General features: G+C 54.6%; 1 protein-coding gene across 4 annotated transcripts in view; it reads left to right on the top strand.

The window, feature by feature from the left end:
* Nucleotides 1-16020, top strand: part of MPRIP (myosin phosphatase Rho interacting protein) — a 91749-nt gene that overhangs the window by 36197 nt on the left and 39532 nt on the right. For all 4 annotated transcript variants that reach the window (XM_069543062.1, XM_069543063.1, XM_069543064.1 and 1 more), the window contains exon 4: nucleotides 11296-11447. In XM_069543062.1, coding sequence (XP_069399163.1) covers nucleotides 11296-11447 — 152 coding nt within the window. The remainder of the gene's footprint in view (nucleotides 1-11295; nucleotides 11448-16020) is intronic.

Here is a 16020-nt window from a genome sequence, read left to right as displayed (position 1 = left end):
AAGCTCCAGATCGCCCTCGGGAGAGACAAACTCAGAGCATTCCAGAGGTGGGCGTTCAGGATTGGTCAAAGCACACAGATGGTGGTAGAAGATGGGACTAAAGAAAGAGGGATTTCTGCCCCCCAAAGCCAGAAATAAATATTTCATGGCAAAGAATTTGGGAAACAGTAAAAGGCATGTAGAAAACAACGTTGCCCTGTGCCCCGAGACGAGAGCGTGCAGACGCCACGGTTTGTGTGTCCTTCCAGGGTGTGTAGTTGTACACTTGAGTGAGGCCCCAAAATAAGATTGTTGTATTTAATGAAACGATTCTAATGGTTCCCTGTGTCACCCGTCACAGCACAGTCTGGAACAGCTACCTGTTAGGTCACCAGGTAGCTGTGTTTACTGTGTTCCATACTGCAGGCATTCAAGTCGCTTTGAAGTGTTTTCTTTTTTTTCTTTCTTCCCTACTCTCTTCCTTTCCTTCTCTCTCAGTATAATGGTTCAGCCGACGATCCCAGAAGCAGAGTTGCTGGGTCCAGGCTGTGAACCGTCTTGAGGCAGTTGATAGTTACTGCCAGATTGTGCTCTGGAAACTCCGTGCTCCTCAGCTGGGAGGAGGGTGTCCTCTCCATTTTCCTCCCTCCATGTCCGGATCCCCCAGATTTGTGTGGTTGTCCTGGAGGTTGTAGAGGGGTGCTTTCTGAGTGAGGCACCCCACAGATGGTTAGACCATATTTATAGTCTTAAAGAACTGAGACAGCCTGATGCATTGGAACCCTGATGATAACTGAAAAGCCTTATTTTAGCTTCCATTTCATTCCTCCACAGTCAGACCAGAACCAGCAGCAAAGGAAGTTGGAGTGGTTGGCATCACACCTTGGCCTCTTGCACCTCCCCATGCTTCTGAGAGCTAGGGGACTGGAGCAGGCAACTGAGGGGCGGCGCTGCCAAGAGCCGGGCACCACTGCTCCTTGCCACAAAGCTGCTGAGTAGCCATGACATCTGCCTGGCTTATAAAGCGTGGCAACAGCCTGGAGGGGTGGGGTGGGGTTGGAGGGGGCTGCAGAGCCCTCTGCTCCTGCTTGCTTCCTTTTCCCTGGAGTCCGAGGCACCCTCCCTGCCTGCCGCGCGTCGCCCCAGGCTCTTCTCTCCATCACCCACTGGCCTTTCAGAGTTGGACAGAGACAAAGGTTTCCGGCCCCAGAATGTCCCTGCTTGCTTAATTCCCATGCTCTAAAAATATCCGTACAGAGCTTCTTCCTGCCCAGTCTCCAGTCTCCTCCCTACAGAATCCGCCTCACTCCCCCCAACCCCTCCCCCGGGGAAGAAATAAGATCCCCGTTTCATTGCTCTTTCTAGGCTCAGAGTGGAATAAATAAGAAACGCTGGGTTTCCACAGTTAAAAGGGGAAAACTGCCTTTGTTCGGCCTGGAGGGCTGCCACCCGCCTGGGTCTGGGTCCACACTCTGAGGGTCCTGCCGCCTGCTCTGGGAAGGGCACCAGAGAGGAAGAAAGGCGGGGGAAAAGGAGCCCGCGTGGGGTGGTGGAGGGAGGCCAGCCTTCTGCAGCCGGCGGGCCTCCTGCAGTGAGTTGCTGTGGGAGTGAGGCTGGTCTCCCAGGCCCCTGCCCGCCTGGTCAGTGTGGACCAAAAAGGAGTCTATGGGAAGCCTCCACCCTGGGAGGCTGTGGAGACTCCTGCAGCTTTCTCAGGCATTCCTGGATTGGGCTGGAGCCTCGGCCCCTCCCCCAACCCCCAAACCCTGGATGCGTGCCTAATTGAGGCTTCATTTATTCCCCTGTTTTCTCAGCTCCGTAGAAAGAGACAGGCAAGTGGGTGAGGCCTCCCAATCCTCCTCAGAGCATGGGGGTAGTAAGGGGTAGCTGGGGGAGAGAATTACTCCAGGGTGGGCCTCCTCCATCCCAGAGGGGCTGTGGAGGGGGGAGGGGCAGGGAGGGGAGCCAGGGCAAAGGGGCTGCCAAGCTCGGCTGTGGTGGGAAGAATTTCTTTTTTTCTCCCCACTCAGAAACCCAAAAATAGCCATGTCAAAGGCACAAGCCTTGCAAGCTTGGGGCCAGCTGAAAGCCATTTGCTTCTCAGCCCTCCCTCTCTTCCCTCCTCTTCCTCACAGGCCCTTTCCTTCCAAGCTCCTGCCCAGTCACGGGAGGACAGGGACTGCCCCCGCAGGAAGAATGGACACCCTCTCTTCCATTGCTGCCCCAGACTGCACCTTTACTGGTTCCCACAGAGAAGTCTAAACCTACTGCCCTGTATCCTGGTGTGAAAAGTGCCCCTACATTTGCTTTTCTTATAACTTTGAATTTGCTGATTAAGATTTCTTAAAATGCAGCAAATCTGTGGCTAAAATGTAGACAATTAAAAATATGTAAAGACTGGATTGGATCTTGAAACCAAGGGGAGTGGTCATACGCAGGGGAGCAAATGCCACAAAAACTGTTTGCTGTTACAACTGTTTTTCCCAATCATAAAAGTAACATACTCGTTGTACAGATTTTGGGAGAACAGGACAGCACAAAGATGAGATGATAATACGACAATTCAGAAAATTCTCTGATAGGAACTTCTGGGGTTTATATGATGAGATGCCCTTTCTGGTTTCCTTGATCAGAGTTACTCCCGCTGGGCATCACGTCTCTGCTTCCAGCCTGTTGCTCAGCCCTCAGCAGAGGGCAGAGTGGATGGCCTTCTGCAGGGGCACCCATCTTCAGGGGTGCTGCAGTGGGGGCTGAGCTCCATCTGGGCTGCTGTGGCTTAACAAACAACACGGTTTATTTCTCAAGTCCAAGATCTGTGTGCAGCATGGCCGGGTTCTGGCAAGAGCTGTCTGGTGAGAGCTGTCTTCCAGGTCCCAGACTGCTCCTGTGTCCTCAGGTGGTGGAGAGCAGAGAGGACCTCCCAGAGACCCTGCTTCCCGGCACCGGGTCATTAGGGGTAGGGCTTTAGCGAAGGAGTTTTGAGGAGACAGTAACGTTCAGTTCATAAAGAGGCCCTCCAGTGACGCTGGCCAGGCTCTGCCAGTGCCCTGCAGCGTCCTGGGTGTAGGGTGATGGCCAGTTAGGCTGGAGACCTGTGTCCCTGCATCCTGGAGGGACTCTGCCTGGAGGTCCAGGTTGTCCAAAGCGTCATCAGCCTGGCCAGGAAGAGTACAGCACCAACACAGGCCGCCCAGGCTCACGGCTTGTTTTAGGCTGCACTTTTCTGGTGGCTGAGAGGTTAAAGCGTCTGCCTGGAATGCAGAGAGGGTTCGATCCCTGGGTCGGGAAGATCCCCTGGAGAAGGAAATGGCAACCCACTCCAGTACTCTTGCCTGGAGAATCCCATGGAGGGAGGAGCCTGGTAGACTACAGTCTGTGGAGTCGCAAAGAGTCGGACACGAATGAGCGACTTCACTTTCACTTTCCCCTCTTGGATGGAGAAGGCTATGGCAGCCCACTCCAGTGTTCTTGCCTGGAGAATCCCAGGGATGGAGGAGCCTGGTGGGCTGCCGTCTATGGGGTTGCACAGTCGGACACGACTGAAGCGACTTAGCAGCAGCAGCAGTTCCCCTCTCGGAACTCGTCAAAATGAAATGAAACTGAATTGGCCCGTCCTCAAGCAGCTTGTCAGAAAACACCTGGGTTGTTGTGTGTGGGCTGACTTCCAGCTCCGCCTGTTAGCTGACTGGTCACTTCTGTAGCCTCACTACATCACATGTTCTCAGTGGTGTGGGGAAAGGAGCAGTGCTTTTCAGGATGAGCGTGGATACTGGACGCTCTGGACGAGACTGCAGCTCCATGGCCTGTCTTCCTGCCGCCCTCCTGTCTCGCTGCAGGGGCGAGGTGGGGGAGGGTCTGGCTCTGCTGTCAAACAAAGGCCTGCTTCCCCAAAGGAGCCCCTTCCTCTCAGGTTTAAGGACATCTGTTGCCTAATTAAGAGATGAATGTCTTGAAATAGTACATCTAGATTTTTTTGAAGTGTGTATTTTCTGTGTTTTTTTAAAAAGAAACAAATTTTAGAACCATTTTGACAGTAGCATGGACAACAATAGGGACTCCAGTTGTGTATGTTTCCTTGTTTTTGAAATTATTTTCTGCAGTGGTGACAGCCCCCACCGCAGGGTCCTGATGGGTCCAGGAGACCCAGGAGGGCAGGGGCGGGACAGAACACACATCTCCAGGGTGCACCCCTTTATGGCTGGGCAGCGTCTGCTGGCAGCACCTCTCCCTCCCCGTCCTCTGTGTCCCCAGGCAGCTGATGGGTCCAGAGAACTCGGGTGCTCCCAGGCCTCCGTGAGCGGCTTCTCTGAGGTTTTGCTGGGGGCAGACATCTGCTGTTAGGAACCAGGTGTGGGTGCTGGGAGAGCCAGTGGCAGTGGCGGGGCTCCAGGGATGGGGGTGGGGCAGGAGAGCTGGGCCTGGAGGAGGTGAGGCGGGAACAGATTATAACGGTGGACCTTAACACGCCACCGGGTCAGTGCGGGGCCCAGGAAGTGCACACCTCCAAGCCCTCGGTGGGAGTTTCCAGGAGGAGAGGTAAGTGAGAGCGTCCTTTCTTAGATGAGGCCCCATCAGCCTGCCAGGCCTCAGCTTCTCACAGCCCTTGTTGGGCAGGGAAGTCTTTGCAAGCAGAGAATGAGGCAGAGAACCTTGCTGTCAAGCCCCTTCTCTCTGGAGGTTTGTCTCCTTCTCTCACTGTTGGGAAGTTTAAGCAGGAGGGCATCGGCATTGATGTGCTCCAGGCTTCCTACCCTGAGAGGGAGAGGGTTGGTGCTTGTGGGTTCTCTTGTGGACTGTGGAGAAGCATTTGAGTCTGGGAAGAACAGGGTGCTTGTTCCAGGGCTCTGGACTCACTCTGGGAGGCTCCAGCCCCTCTGCTTATGAGCCCCACAGATCCCTGGGAAGGAGCCTAGGAGCCTGTATGGGACGCAGCTTCAGTCCTGCAGCCAGGTTTTGTGGGTCAGAGATGGGAGGGCGGGATGTGTTGCTCAGCACCATGGCATTTGGGCACAGGCCTGTCCTGATATGGGTTGGGGATGTCAGCCCCAGGCTCACAGCATGTGTGCCCTGGACCTGCACTGTTGCTGCAGGTGGATGCCTGTGGGCACCCAAGTGTCCCTGGAGCCTGGGGTCCCTGGGGGGCATGGGGAGGGTTGAGGGGCCGTGGCCATGCCCGGCCTGTGTCCAGGCTGGGAGTCCCCTGCTGGATACTCTCATTACTGCTCTGCTCCCCTGTGCTCTAAAACTTGGACAGCAGGGGAGACCCAGTGACTTCTGATGTGGTGTGAGCTCAGAGCAGACTTTCTCGATTGTGTGGATTCTTGGAATAAATCAAAGAATTTCTCCATTAAAAGGTTATTTGAAGTCCTTTGGGCACCCACCTTGGGTGGGTCCTGCCTAGCCATATTCTGTAGTAGCACCAGCGCCACTTGGTTTCAAGGCTCAGCAGCGTGGTTGACAGGAGGGGGTGTGTGTTGGTGTGTGTGTGTGTGTGTGCGTGCGTATGTGAGCAGCGTGGTTAACAGGAGGGGTATGTGTGTGTCTGTGTGAGCAGCGTGGTTGACGGGTGTGTGTTTGTGTGTGAACAGTGTGGTTGACAGGAGGGGTGTGTGTGTGTGTGTGTGTCAGCAGCGTGGTTGACAGGAGGGGTGTGTGTGTGTCAGCAGCGTGGTTGACAGGAGGGTGTGTGTGTGTGCACACGCGTGTGTGAGCAGCATGGTTGACAGGAGAGGGGTTGTGTGTCTGTGTGTGTCACTAGCGTGGTTGACAGGAGGAGGGTGTGTGTGTCAGCAGTGTGGTTGACAGGAGGGGGGTGTGTGCGCGTGCGTGTGTCAGCATGGTTGACAGGAGGGGTGTGTGTGTCTGTGTGTCAGCGTGGTTGACAGGAGGGGTGTGTGAGCAGCATGGTTGACAGGAGGGGTGTGTATGTGTGTCTGCGTGTGTCAGCAGCGTGGTTGACAGGAGGGGTGTGTGTGTGTGTGTGTCAGCATGGCTGACAGGAGGGGGTGTGTGCGTGTGCGTGTGTCAGCATGGTTGACAGGAGGGGTGTGTGTGTCTGTGTCAGCAGCGTGGTTGACAGGAGGGTGTGTGTGTGTGCACACGCGTGTGTGAGCAGCATGGTTGACAGGAGGGTGTGTGTGCACGCGTGTGTGAGCAGCATGGTTGACAGGAGGGGGTGTGTGTGTGTCAGCATGGTTGACAGGAGGTGGGGTGTGCGCGTGCATATGTCAGCATGGTTGACAGGAGGGGTGTGTGTGTCTGTGTGTCAGCAGCGTGGTTGACAGGAGGGGGGGTGTGCGTGTGCGTGTGTCAGCATGGTTGACAGGAGGGGTGTGTGTGTGTGTGTGTCAGCATGGTTGACAGGAGGGGGGTGTGCGTGTGCGTGTGTCAGCATGGTTGACAGGAGGGGTGTGTGTGTGTGTGTCAGCAGCGTGGTTGACAGGGTGTGTGTGTGTGCACACGCGTGTGTGAGCAGCATGGTTGACAGGAGAGGGGTTGTGTGTCTGTGTGTGTCACTAGCGTGGTTGACAGGAGGGTGTGTGTGTGTGTGTCAGCATGGTTGACAGGAGGGGGGGTGTGCGCGTGCGTGTGTCAGCATGGTTGACAGGAGGGGTGTGTGTGTCTGTGTGTCAGCAGCGTGGTTGACAGGAGGGGTGTGTGAGCAGCATGGCTGACAGGAGGGGTGTGTGTGTGTGTCTGCGTGTGTCAGCAGCGTGGTTGACAGGAGGGGTGTGTGTGTGTGTGTGTGTCAGCAGCATGGTTGACAGGAGGGGTGTGTGTGTCTGTGTGTGTCAGCAGCGTGGTTGACAGGGGTGTGTATGTGTGTGTGTGTCAGCAGCGTGGTTGACAGGAAGGGTGTATGTGCCCACGTGACCCGCCTGCATGCTCTGTGTGGCAACAAGCTCCCCCCATTCTATGTTCCACCCGGATGCTCACACTGGGTCAGAGCCAGAGGAGGTGGACCTGGCGCTCAGGGCCGGAGGGTCGAGGCGGGGGCCTCTGCCTGTGTGCGGTGTGGGGACGGCACTCTCCTCTCATCACAGGATGTGTGGCAGCCCCACCATGCCCTCACCTTCCCGGTTGGTCGAGGGCCTCACAGGGTCACCAAGGAGAGGACCCGTGTCCCTCCTCCTCCCCTCAGGAGGTTGCCTGAGGTTCCGTTTTCTCTCTCACTGCGGCTGGCAGGGCCTTTGTGGGTGCTGGGGCCTGACGATACGATGTCCCCAGGCGTGCCCCCCCTCTGTGAACCCTGCTGTCCCTCACCCGCAGCAGGCTCGCAGCAGCTGTGTTTTCTCTCTCCTCTCCCCTCTGTTATACTTTCATCAGGTCCTCTTTGGCCCAGCCACGAGCTGCCTAGTGACCTAGTGCAGCCGGCCAGGGCCTGGGCCATCCAGTCCGTGGTGCTGGGCCTGCTGTGGCAGTGAGCAGACTGGTGTCCCCTCCAGGCGGTTGTTCCCAGCCTCGGCGTTAGATGCGTGAAGGGGCTTTTTGGTAATTCTGATGCCCAAGCCGCACCCCCAGAGAGTTTAAATCTGGGCGTGGAACCTCCATTTAGTTACCTTTCCGGGTCATTCCATTATTCAGCAAAAGTTGAAAACCATCACATTAAGCACTCAGGCCTTACAGCTTAGGACCTTTCGCCTTCTCTCCAGCCTCTCTGGTGGTTCCTGGTCCCCAAGAGTCTGTTCTGGCTGCTTCAGACCTCAGCATCGGGGGTCTTTCAGCACCAGAATGAGCAGGGGGCCCTGCAGGAGGGTTTGCTGAGTGCCACGGCCCCAGCAGCTGCGTGGCTTCCAGCCCACCCATAGCAGACGATGGTGTGCTCTCTCCCAGTCTGCCTGGAGCCGCTGGGCAGAGCAGCACTGCCTTCCCCCAGGCATGGCGCCCTGCAGACCAGAGCTGGGCATGCATCTCCACAGCAGGCCACGCTGCCTGCGTGCTAGGGCCCACCCCCCTCTGTGAGCAGCTCTGCTCTCACAGCTCTCTCGGCTGGAAGAATGGCTTCTGCTAGGAGGTTCCTTGAGCCCCTGGCCTTTCCCCTCTGTGCCTGCCCTCCCTCCCTCTTTACCCAACATGCCCTGGAAGAGAGGGCTCCGAAACTCGTGCTAGAGGCAGGAAGTGTAGAACTAGTGTCTGCTCCCCCACAGGGATCTCAGATACAAGGAGCTGTGATGGGTTCTTCCCCAGGACTTCCCTGTAGAGTCCAGGTGCGGGTGTGTAAGGTAGTGGTGCCCTTGGACGTGAGTGGAGTCTGTACAGCTGAAGGAGAAGGGATCGTGCTGGGTGCCTTGTGCACAGTGGTGAAGTTGCCCATGGAGCACTGGTTCACAGTCTGGGCCACTTGGGTGTGCTGGGGCCCAGGCAGGCGAGAGGAGAGGCTGGAATGATCCACGTGGTCCTGGATTCAAGTGGAGGAGACCAGTGTGTTTAGCTTCAGAGACACGGTCAGGAGAGAGAGATCCTGCAGTTGATAGATAGGAATAGGTGGGGGGCGGGGGGTGGTGAATGCAGACGTGACTGCACAGGTTATACGCACCTGTGTTTCCTTGTCTGTCATCTGAGAAGGCCTGGAGGCAGCAACGCCCGAAAGCAACGAGCATACCTGGTTCCTCAGTATTGATTTCTAATTCTGTTCTCCAGTGAAAGGAACCAGGGATCCTTGAGAAATGGCCGATTCTAGGATCAGGGAATGGCAACCCACTCCAGTGTTCTTGCCTGGAGAATTCCAGGGACGGGGGAGCCTGGTGGGCTGCCGTCTATGGGGTCGCACAGAGTCGGACACGACTGAAGCGACTTAGTAGCAGTAGGATCAGGGTAGGTACATACAAGCTGAGCCTGGGGCACCTTGCCCTGCAAACAGTGGGACGTGTGCATGCTGGTAGGCCACATGGTCAAGGCCAGGACAGTCTGAGCCACAGAGCCATCGGGTAGTGCCGGGTTAGTCTGTGCTGTATGGGAGGCACGCTGAAGTCTAGCAGGGAAGGGCCTGTGTGGATGTTCCCGTGCTGCTGCTTCCCCGGCTTGGGGTGGGGGCGCTGTTGAGGCCAGAAGGCCTGGCCCCTGTGAGCCTGGACAGGTTTCCCAGGCTTCCTGTCTCTTGCTCCCCCTTCTCTGTGTGTGACAGGATGAGGTCACACCTGCCTCATGGGAGGTCATATTTAAGGAGGGATGGGAGAGACTATAACTGGGTGATCCTGGCTTAGAGGTGGTAGAGAGAGGCTCGTGCCCTTCAGCCCTCACCTGTCACGTCTCTGCCTTTCGTGGCCCTTCTACAAACTTTCTATCATGGAGAGATTGCCAAAAGTCTCAGGGTACAGTTGGTGCCTGAGTCCTGTTGCCACACGGAGCTGCGGGGCTGGCAGGGAGCTCTCACTGTGCAGAGGGACCAGGGAGCACCTTGGGCCCTGAGCCCTGGAGCAGTGACCTCTGAAGAGGAGCGTGTGTCGCCCGGGGCCCTCTAGGTGCTCCAGTGAGGAGAGAACGCTGGAGCTTCTGATGCTGTACTTTATGGCCCCCGCTGAACTTACCTGTGTGTGTTGCTTGCGTGTAACACAGGTAACTCATCAGGGCCATGCACCTGCACCGGCAGCATGAGGGAAGGGGAGGAGAGCAGAGCGCTGGGCCTGCCCGCTCTTAACGCTTGTGCCTCGCTCCACATGGTGCCCTCCCTGGTCCTTCCTGTGGCCCCTGCCTCAGAGAGGCCGTGTGTTTTGTTGGGGCCAGTGGGGATCAAGTGTCCTGCCTGAGGGAGTCTGCCTTTGGAGAGGGCAGAGATCACCACCCAGGGAGGGTTCTACTGGGCACTGGCACAATGTGGGGGAAGGAAGCCAGGGCCTAGAGCTGAGGCAGGAAGGTGGGAAAGACAGCGCTCATCCAGAGGGAGGTGGGGGACCTGGGCCACCACCCTTGTCAGCTGCTTGGTTGAGGACCACCCACCAGGCTCCCTTCTCCAGCTTAAGGGCTGGCCAGGAGCCTCCAGGAGAGGTGCTACAAGGCTTTACTTCACTTGGGAAGCGCTCAGCTTGGTGTGGGTGTGGCTCCCTCTCTCATGCCCACCTGGGGGCACTTCTGAGACAGGACACACTTAGAACACTCAGTGAGGGTGCATGCTCTTCTGTGGGCACATGGCTGCCCTCCTGCCCTGCTGCCTCTGTCCTGAGCTGGGCCCCAGGAGGACGGGCGGATCCCAGAGGCCCCACGGAAAGGCTTCTTGGAGTGGGGAACTTACCCCCTGCCTTGCAGTGACCCTGCGAGCTGGCGGCTGTGTCAGGGCGAGGACTCCGGAAAGCCACCACCTCTGGGGTCTGGCTCCTGGGTGGCGCCCCAGTGGACAAAAAGGGAACTGGCTTGGTGATGGGTCAGCAGAGCTCGGCATCTCATCTTCAGACCAGATCCCCTTCCTCTGTGTTGCAGCAGGGGACTGGCTGGTGGAAGGGAACCTAGGCACTACTGTGGGCCTTTTCTGCCCCTGCTGCTTCTCCAGGACCAGCCGGGAAGTGCTGGGCCCTTGGGACGGGCTCCTTGTGGAGGTGGAGGTGGGGTGGGAGTGAGAGCTTGGGCTCCCCTCCCTTCACAGAGTCTTCGGCCTGGTGTGGTGGCTGCCACAGCCCCCTGCCTCCTTCCCCAAAGCCTCCTTGTGTTCCAGGAGGGTCCTCACTCATCCGCTCAGCATCTTGTTTTTGGATTTCTCTCCCTAATGTCAGTGTCTCACAGCTTTGACTGAGAAAAGGGGGGAAGTGCTATAATTTGTCCCAGCCCTGGCCAGGCAGCCCTGAAGGAGGCCTACCTCTGACGACCCCAGGTGCGAGGCTCCAGTCTGCCTGCCCCACAGTCCGCCTTCAAGGTGTGCTTCTCTCTGGCCCCTCCTAGCCTTTAAAAATAGCCTTGCAATTTCAAAACCACCTCCTGTAGCTTTTCTCACTGCTTTCTGGATCAGCCACCCTCTGAGACCAGGCTCCCGGCTGCCTCTGTCACCCCCGCTGTCCTCAAGAGGCGTCTGCTGCCTATTCCCCACACACAGCCCCCGCCCTCCCCCAGCACTCATGGGCTGTTCTTTAGTGGGAAGGAACGTGAAGCTGACTGTCCTCTGAGGAGAGCAGGCCTGTCACCGCTCTCCCCCGGGGTGGGTCAGTAGGACGCGGGGCTGTGAGGGCCAGACTGAGGCAGCCCACCCCCATGCTCTGCGTGGCAGGGGGGTCTGCACAGCTGTGAGGTCCCAGTGCTTATGGAGAAGCCAAGAGGGTCCGGAAGGACCTGGGGAGACAGGGATGTTCCCTCTGCCCCTAGAGTGACTCCTGCCCTGCCTTCCTCTTGCAGCCCACAACCCTCCCACAGGGCACCATCAACATGAACCAGTGCACAGATGTGGTGGACGGGGAGGGCCGGACGGGCCAGAAGTTCTCCCTGTGCATTCTGACCCCCGAGAAGGAGCACTTCATCCGGGCCGAGACCAAGGAGATCATCAGTGGGTGAGTTTCTACATGTGTATTGAGCGAGGTGCCTCACCTGCCCGGGTCCTCGGACTGTCTGCGCCTTGTGTCTGCTGAGTTCCTCTCCGTCCATCTCTGCTTCATCCCTGCCCACAGTTGCCCCGCTGCCCCTGCACGCCTCACTCCCCTGCCACCTCCCTCTGCTGGCTCAGCGCATCTTCCAGGCCTCTCTCTGGTCTCCAGTCCATCCTCACCTCACTCTGGCCTCCTCTCACTCAGCCACGAGGGGCTCGATCTCCAGAGATCCAGCCTCACTGGCCTCCTGCCTGAAAGGCCCTGGGGCCCTGCCCAGGCCCCTCCTGCAGCCCATGCACTGCAGCTCTGAGCTGCTGGCCATGCATACCCCCTGCTGCCTCTCGCCTGCCCTCCCTTCACCCTCCAGTGCGGCCCCCAGGAGGCCTTCCCCACGAGGCATGTGGCTCTGTCAGCTGGCGCTTGTGAAGGCTGGGGTTTGCCCAAGTGTGTTGTCCTCCTCAGCCAGCGGTCAGCCCTGGAGCAGAGGCCGTGTCTCCCTGATGACCCCCGTGTCTGCACTCAGGAGTCACCACAGGGTGCCCACACGCACTGCTTTTCTTGTCTGCATGGACACAGCAGAGTTCTGGGCCATCCCACCCCCCACCTCCAGCATGCCCTGGGTGGAGGCTGGGAGAAGCCCTGGAAAGTAGAGGGACCCAGATTTCCAGGCAGCTGCCAGCTCAGGGGGCTGAGCTCCGTGCTTTGAGCCCTGTCACATCTGCCTCCTGGGGGCCCTGCTCTTCTGTGCACGCAGCTGCACAGCTGTGTGACATGGTGCGTGACAGCGAGCAGGTGGCCCTGGCCCAACCAGGAGCTTGGGCACTGGGTCATGGAGAAACTTGTCATTCTCTAAGGTGCAAAGGAGGAAATAAACTCCCTGGGTTGAGGGGCTGGGCTGATTACTGCGCAAGGAGGAGAAGGAATTAGGACATCAGGCACCTTGCGTTCGGGAAACGGTGAGCGATGGGCTGGGCTTTGGGGCCCCATCAGCTGCAGCTGGCCACGGCTGCTGTGGAAGGAAGTGAGATCTCATTTTCACTGAGGTGGGTGTGGAACGGGGGCCAGACCCATGCTGCTGAGGGGTGGGTGGCTTCTTCCTGGGGTGCCAGCTCCCTGCTAGTCATCCTCCTGTGGGGAGAGGCAGGATTTTGTTTCTAACGCCAGGGGCAGACAAGAGGACCAGTTTCACTGTCTCGCTTTAATCCTCCTCTTAGGATGTCATGGATTTTAAGAGTGTAAAGCATTTTCGTTGTTGTTCAGTCTCTCAGTCACGTCCAACTCTTAAGACACCATGGTCTGCAGCACGCCAGACTTCCTTGTCCACCGCAAACTCCTGGAGCCTATTCAAACTCATGTCCATTGCGTCGGTGATGCCACCCAACCATCTCATCCTCTGTTGTCCCTTTCTCCTCCTGCCTTAAGTCTTTCTCAGCATCAGGGTCTTTTCCAATGAGTCAGTTCTTCACATCAGGTGGCCAAAGTATTGGAGTTTATCAGCATCAGTCCTTCCCATGAATATTCAGGACTGATTTCCTTTAGGGTTGACTGATTTGATCTCCTTGCAGTCCAAAGGACTCTCAAGAGTCTTCTCCAGCACCACAATTTCAAAGCATCAATTCTTCAGCACTCAGCCTTCTTTATGGTCCAACTCTCACATCCATACATGACTACTGGAAAAATCTGACTATACAGACCTTTGTCGGCAGAGTAATGTCTCTGATTTTTAATATGCTATCTAGGTTGGTCATAGCTTTTCTTCTAAGGAGCAAGCATCTTTTAATTTCATGGCTGCAGTCGTTGTCTGCAGGGATTTTGGAGCCAAAGAAAATAAAGTCTGTCACTGTTTCCATTGTTCCCCTATTTGCCATGAAGTGATGGGACAGGATGCCCTGATCTTAGTGTTTTGAATGTTATTTTAAGCCAGCTTTTTCACTCTTTCACCTTCGTCAAGAGGCTCTTTAGTTCCTCTTTACTTTCTGCCATAAGCGTGGTATCACCTGCATATCTGAGGTTGTTGATATTTCTCCCAGCAATCTTGATTCCAGCTTATGCTTCATCCAGTATGGCATTTCACACGATGTGCTCTGCATATAAGTTAAATAAGCGGGGTGACAATATACAGCCTTGACGTACTTTTTTCCTGATTTGGAACAGGTCTGTTGTTCCATGTCTAGTTTGAGCTGTTGCTTCTTGTCCTGCATACAGGTTTCTCAGGAGGCAGGTCACGTGGTCTGGTATTCTCATTAAGAATATTCTAGTTTGTTGTGATCCACACAGTCCAAGGCTTTAGTGAAGTCAGTAAAGCAGAAGTAGATGTTTTTCTGGAATTCTCTTACTTTTTTGGTGATCCAACAGATGTTGGCAGTTTGATCTCCGGTTCCTCTGCCTTTTCTAAATCCAGAGCTTGTACATCTGTAGTTTTTCGGGTCACGTACTGTTGAAGCCTAGCTTGAAGGATTTTGAGCATGACCTTGCTAGCATGTGAAATGAGTGCACTTGTGCAGTAGTTTGAGCATTCTTTGGCATTGCCCTTCTTTGGGATTGGAATGAAAACTGACCTTTTCCAGTCCTGTGGCCACTGCTGAGTTTTCCAAATTTGTTGGCATATTGAGTACAGCACTTTTACAGCATCATCTTTTAGGATTTGAAATAGTTCAGCTCTCCACTAGCCTTGTTCGTAGTGATGCTTCCTAAGGTCCACTTGACTTTGCACTCCAAGATGTCTGGCTCTAGGTGAGTGATTACACCACTGTGGCTATCTGGGTCATTAAGATCTTTTTTGTGATAGTTCTGTGTATTCTCGGCTTCCCAGGTGGTGCCAGTGGTAAAGAACATGCTTGCCAATGCAGGAGACATAAGAGACGTGGGTTCAATCCCTGGGTCGGGAAGATCTCCTGGAGGAGGGAACAGCAACCCACTCCAGTATTCTTGCCTGGAGAATTCCATGGACAGTGGAGCCTGGCGGGCTACAGTTCGTGGAGTTGAAAAGAGTTGGACATGACCAAGTGACTGACACTTTCACTTTTCTGTGTATTCTTGCCACCTCTTCTTAATATCTTCTGTTTCTGTTAGGTTTGTTCCATTTTTGTCCTTTATTGTGCTTATCTTTGCATGAAATGTTCCCTTGGTATCTCTGATTTTTTTGAAGAGGTCTTTAGTCTTTCCCATTCTGTTGTTTTCCTCTATTTGTTTGCATTGTTCACTTAGGAAGGCTTTCTTCTCTCTCCTTGTTATTCTTTGGAACTCTGCATTCAGATAGGTATATTTTTCTTTATCTTCTTTGCTTTTCACTTCTCTTCTTTTCTCAGCTATTTTTAAGCCCTCCTCAGAGAACCATTTTGCCTTTTTGCATTTCTTTTTCTTGAAAATGATTTTGATCACTATAGTGTTAGGAACCTCTGTCCATAGTTCTTCAGACACTCTATCAAATCTAATCCCGTGAATCTATTTGTCACTTACACTGTGTAAGCGTAAGGGATTTGATTTATACCTGAATGGTGTAGTGGTTTTCCCTCCTTTGTTCAATTTAAGTCTAAATTTTGCAATAGGGAGTTCATGATCTGAGCCACAGTCAGTTCCCCGGTCTTGTTTTTGCTGATTGTATAGAGCTTCTCCATCTTTGTCTGCGAAGAATATAATCAGTCTGATTTCGGTATCGACCATCTGGTGATGTTCATACATAGAGTCATCTTGTGTGTTATTGGAAGAAGGTGTTTGCTGTGACCAGTGTGTTTTCTTGGCAAAACTCTGTTAGCCTTTGCCCTGCTTCGTTTTGTACTCCAAGGTCAAACTTGCTTTTTATTCCAGGTGTCTCTTGATTTCATACTTTTGCGTTCCAGTCCCCTATGATGAAAAGGATATCTCTTTTTGGTGTTAGTTCTAGAAGATCTTCTGGGTCTTCATATAACCGTTCAACATCAGCTTCTTCAGCATTACTGGTTGGGGCATATGCTTGGATTTAGTATGATATTGAATGGTTTGCCTTGGAAACGAATCGAGATCATTCTGTCATTTTTGAGACTGCACCAGTGTACTGCGTTTCAGACTCTCTTGTTGACTCTGAGTGCTGGTCCTTTTCTTCTAAGGGATCACTGCCTGCAGTAGTAGATTCAGGGGTCCTCTGAACTAAATTTGCCTGTTGCTGTCCATTTTAGTTCACTGATTCCTAAGATGTCAGTGTTCACTCTTGCCATCTCCTGTTTGACCACTTCCAATTTACCTTGATTCATGGACCTAACATTCCAGGTTCCTACACAGTATTGTTCTTTACAGCATCAGAGTTTACTTTCACCATCAGTCACATCCACAACTAGGTGCTGTTTCCACTTTGGCGTAGCCTTTTCATTCCTTCTGGAGCTATTTCTCTCCTCTTCTCCAGTAGCATATTGGGCACCTACCGACCTGGGGAGTTCATCTTTCGTTGTCATATCTTTTTGCCTCTTCATACTGTTCATGCGGTTCTCATGGCAAGAATGCTGACATGGTTTGCCATTCCCTCCTCCAATGTCAGTGGTTCTGCAGCTGGAGATGGGAGGCC

Source organism: Ovis canadensis, chromosome 11, assembly GCF_042477335.2.
Source record: "Ovis canadensis isolate MfBH-ARS-UI-01 breed Bighorn chromosome 11, ARS-UI_OviCan_v2, whole genome shotgun sequence".
Taxonomy (NCBI): Eukaryota; Metazoa; Chordata; class Mammalia; order Artiodactyla; family Bovidae; genus Ovis; species Ovis canadensis.
The sequence above is the reverse complement of the archived record's forward strand: the minus strand, read 5'-3'. Positions and strand labels throughout refer to the sequence as shown.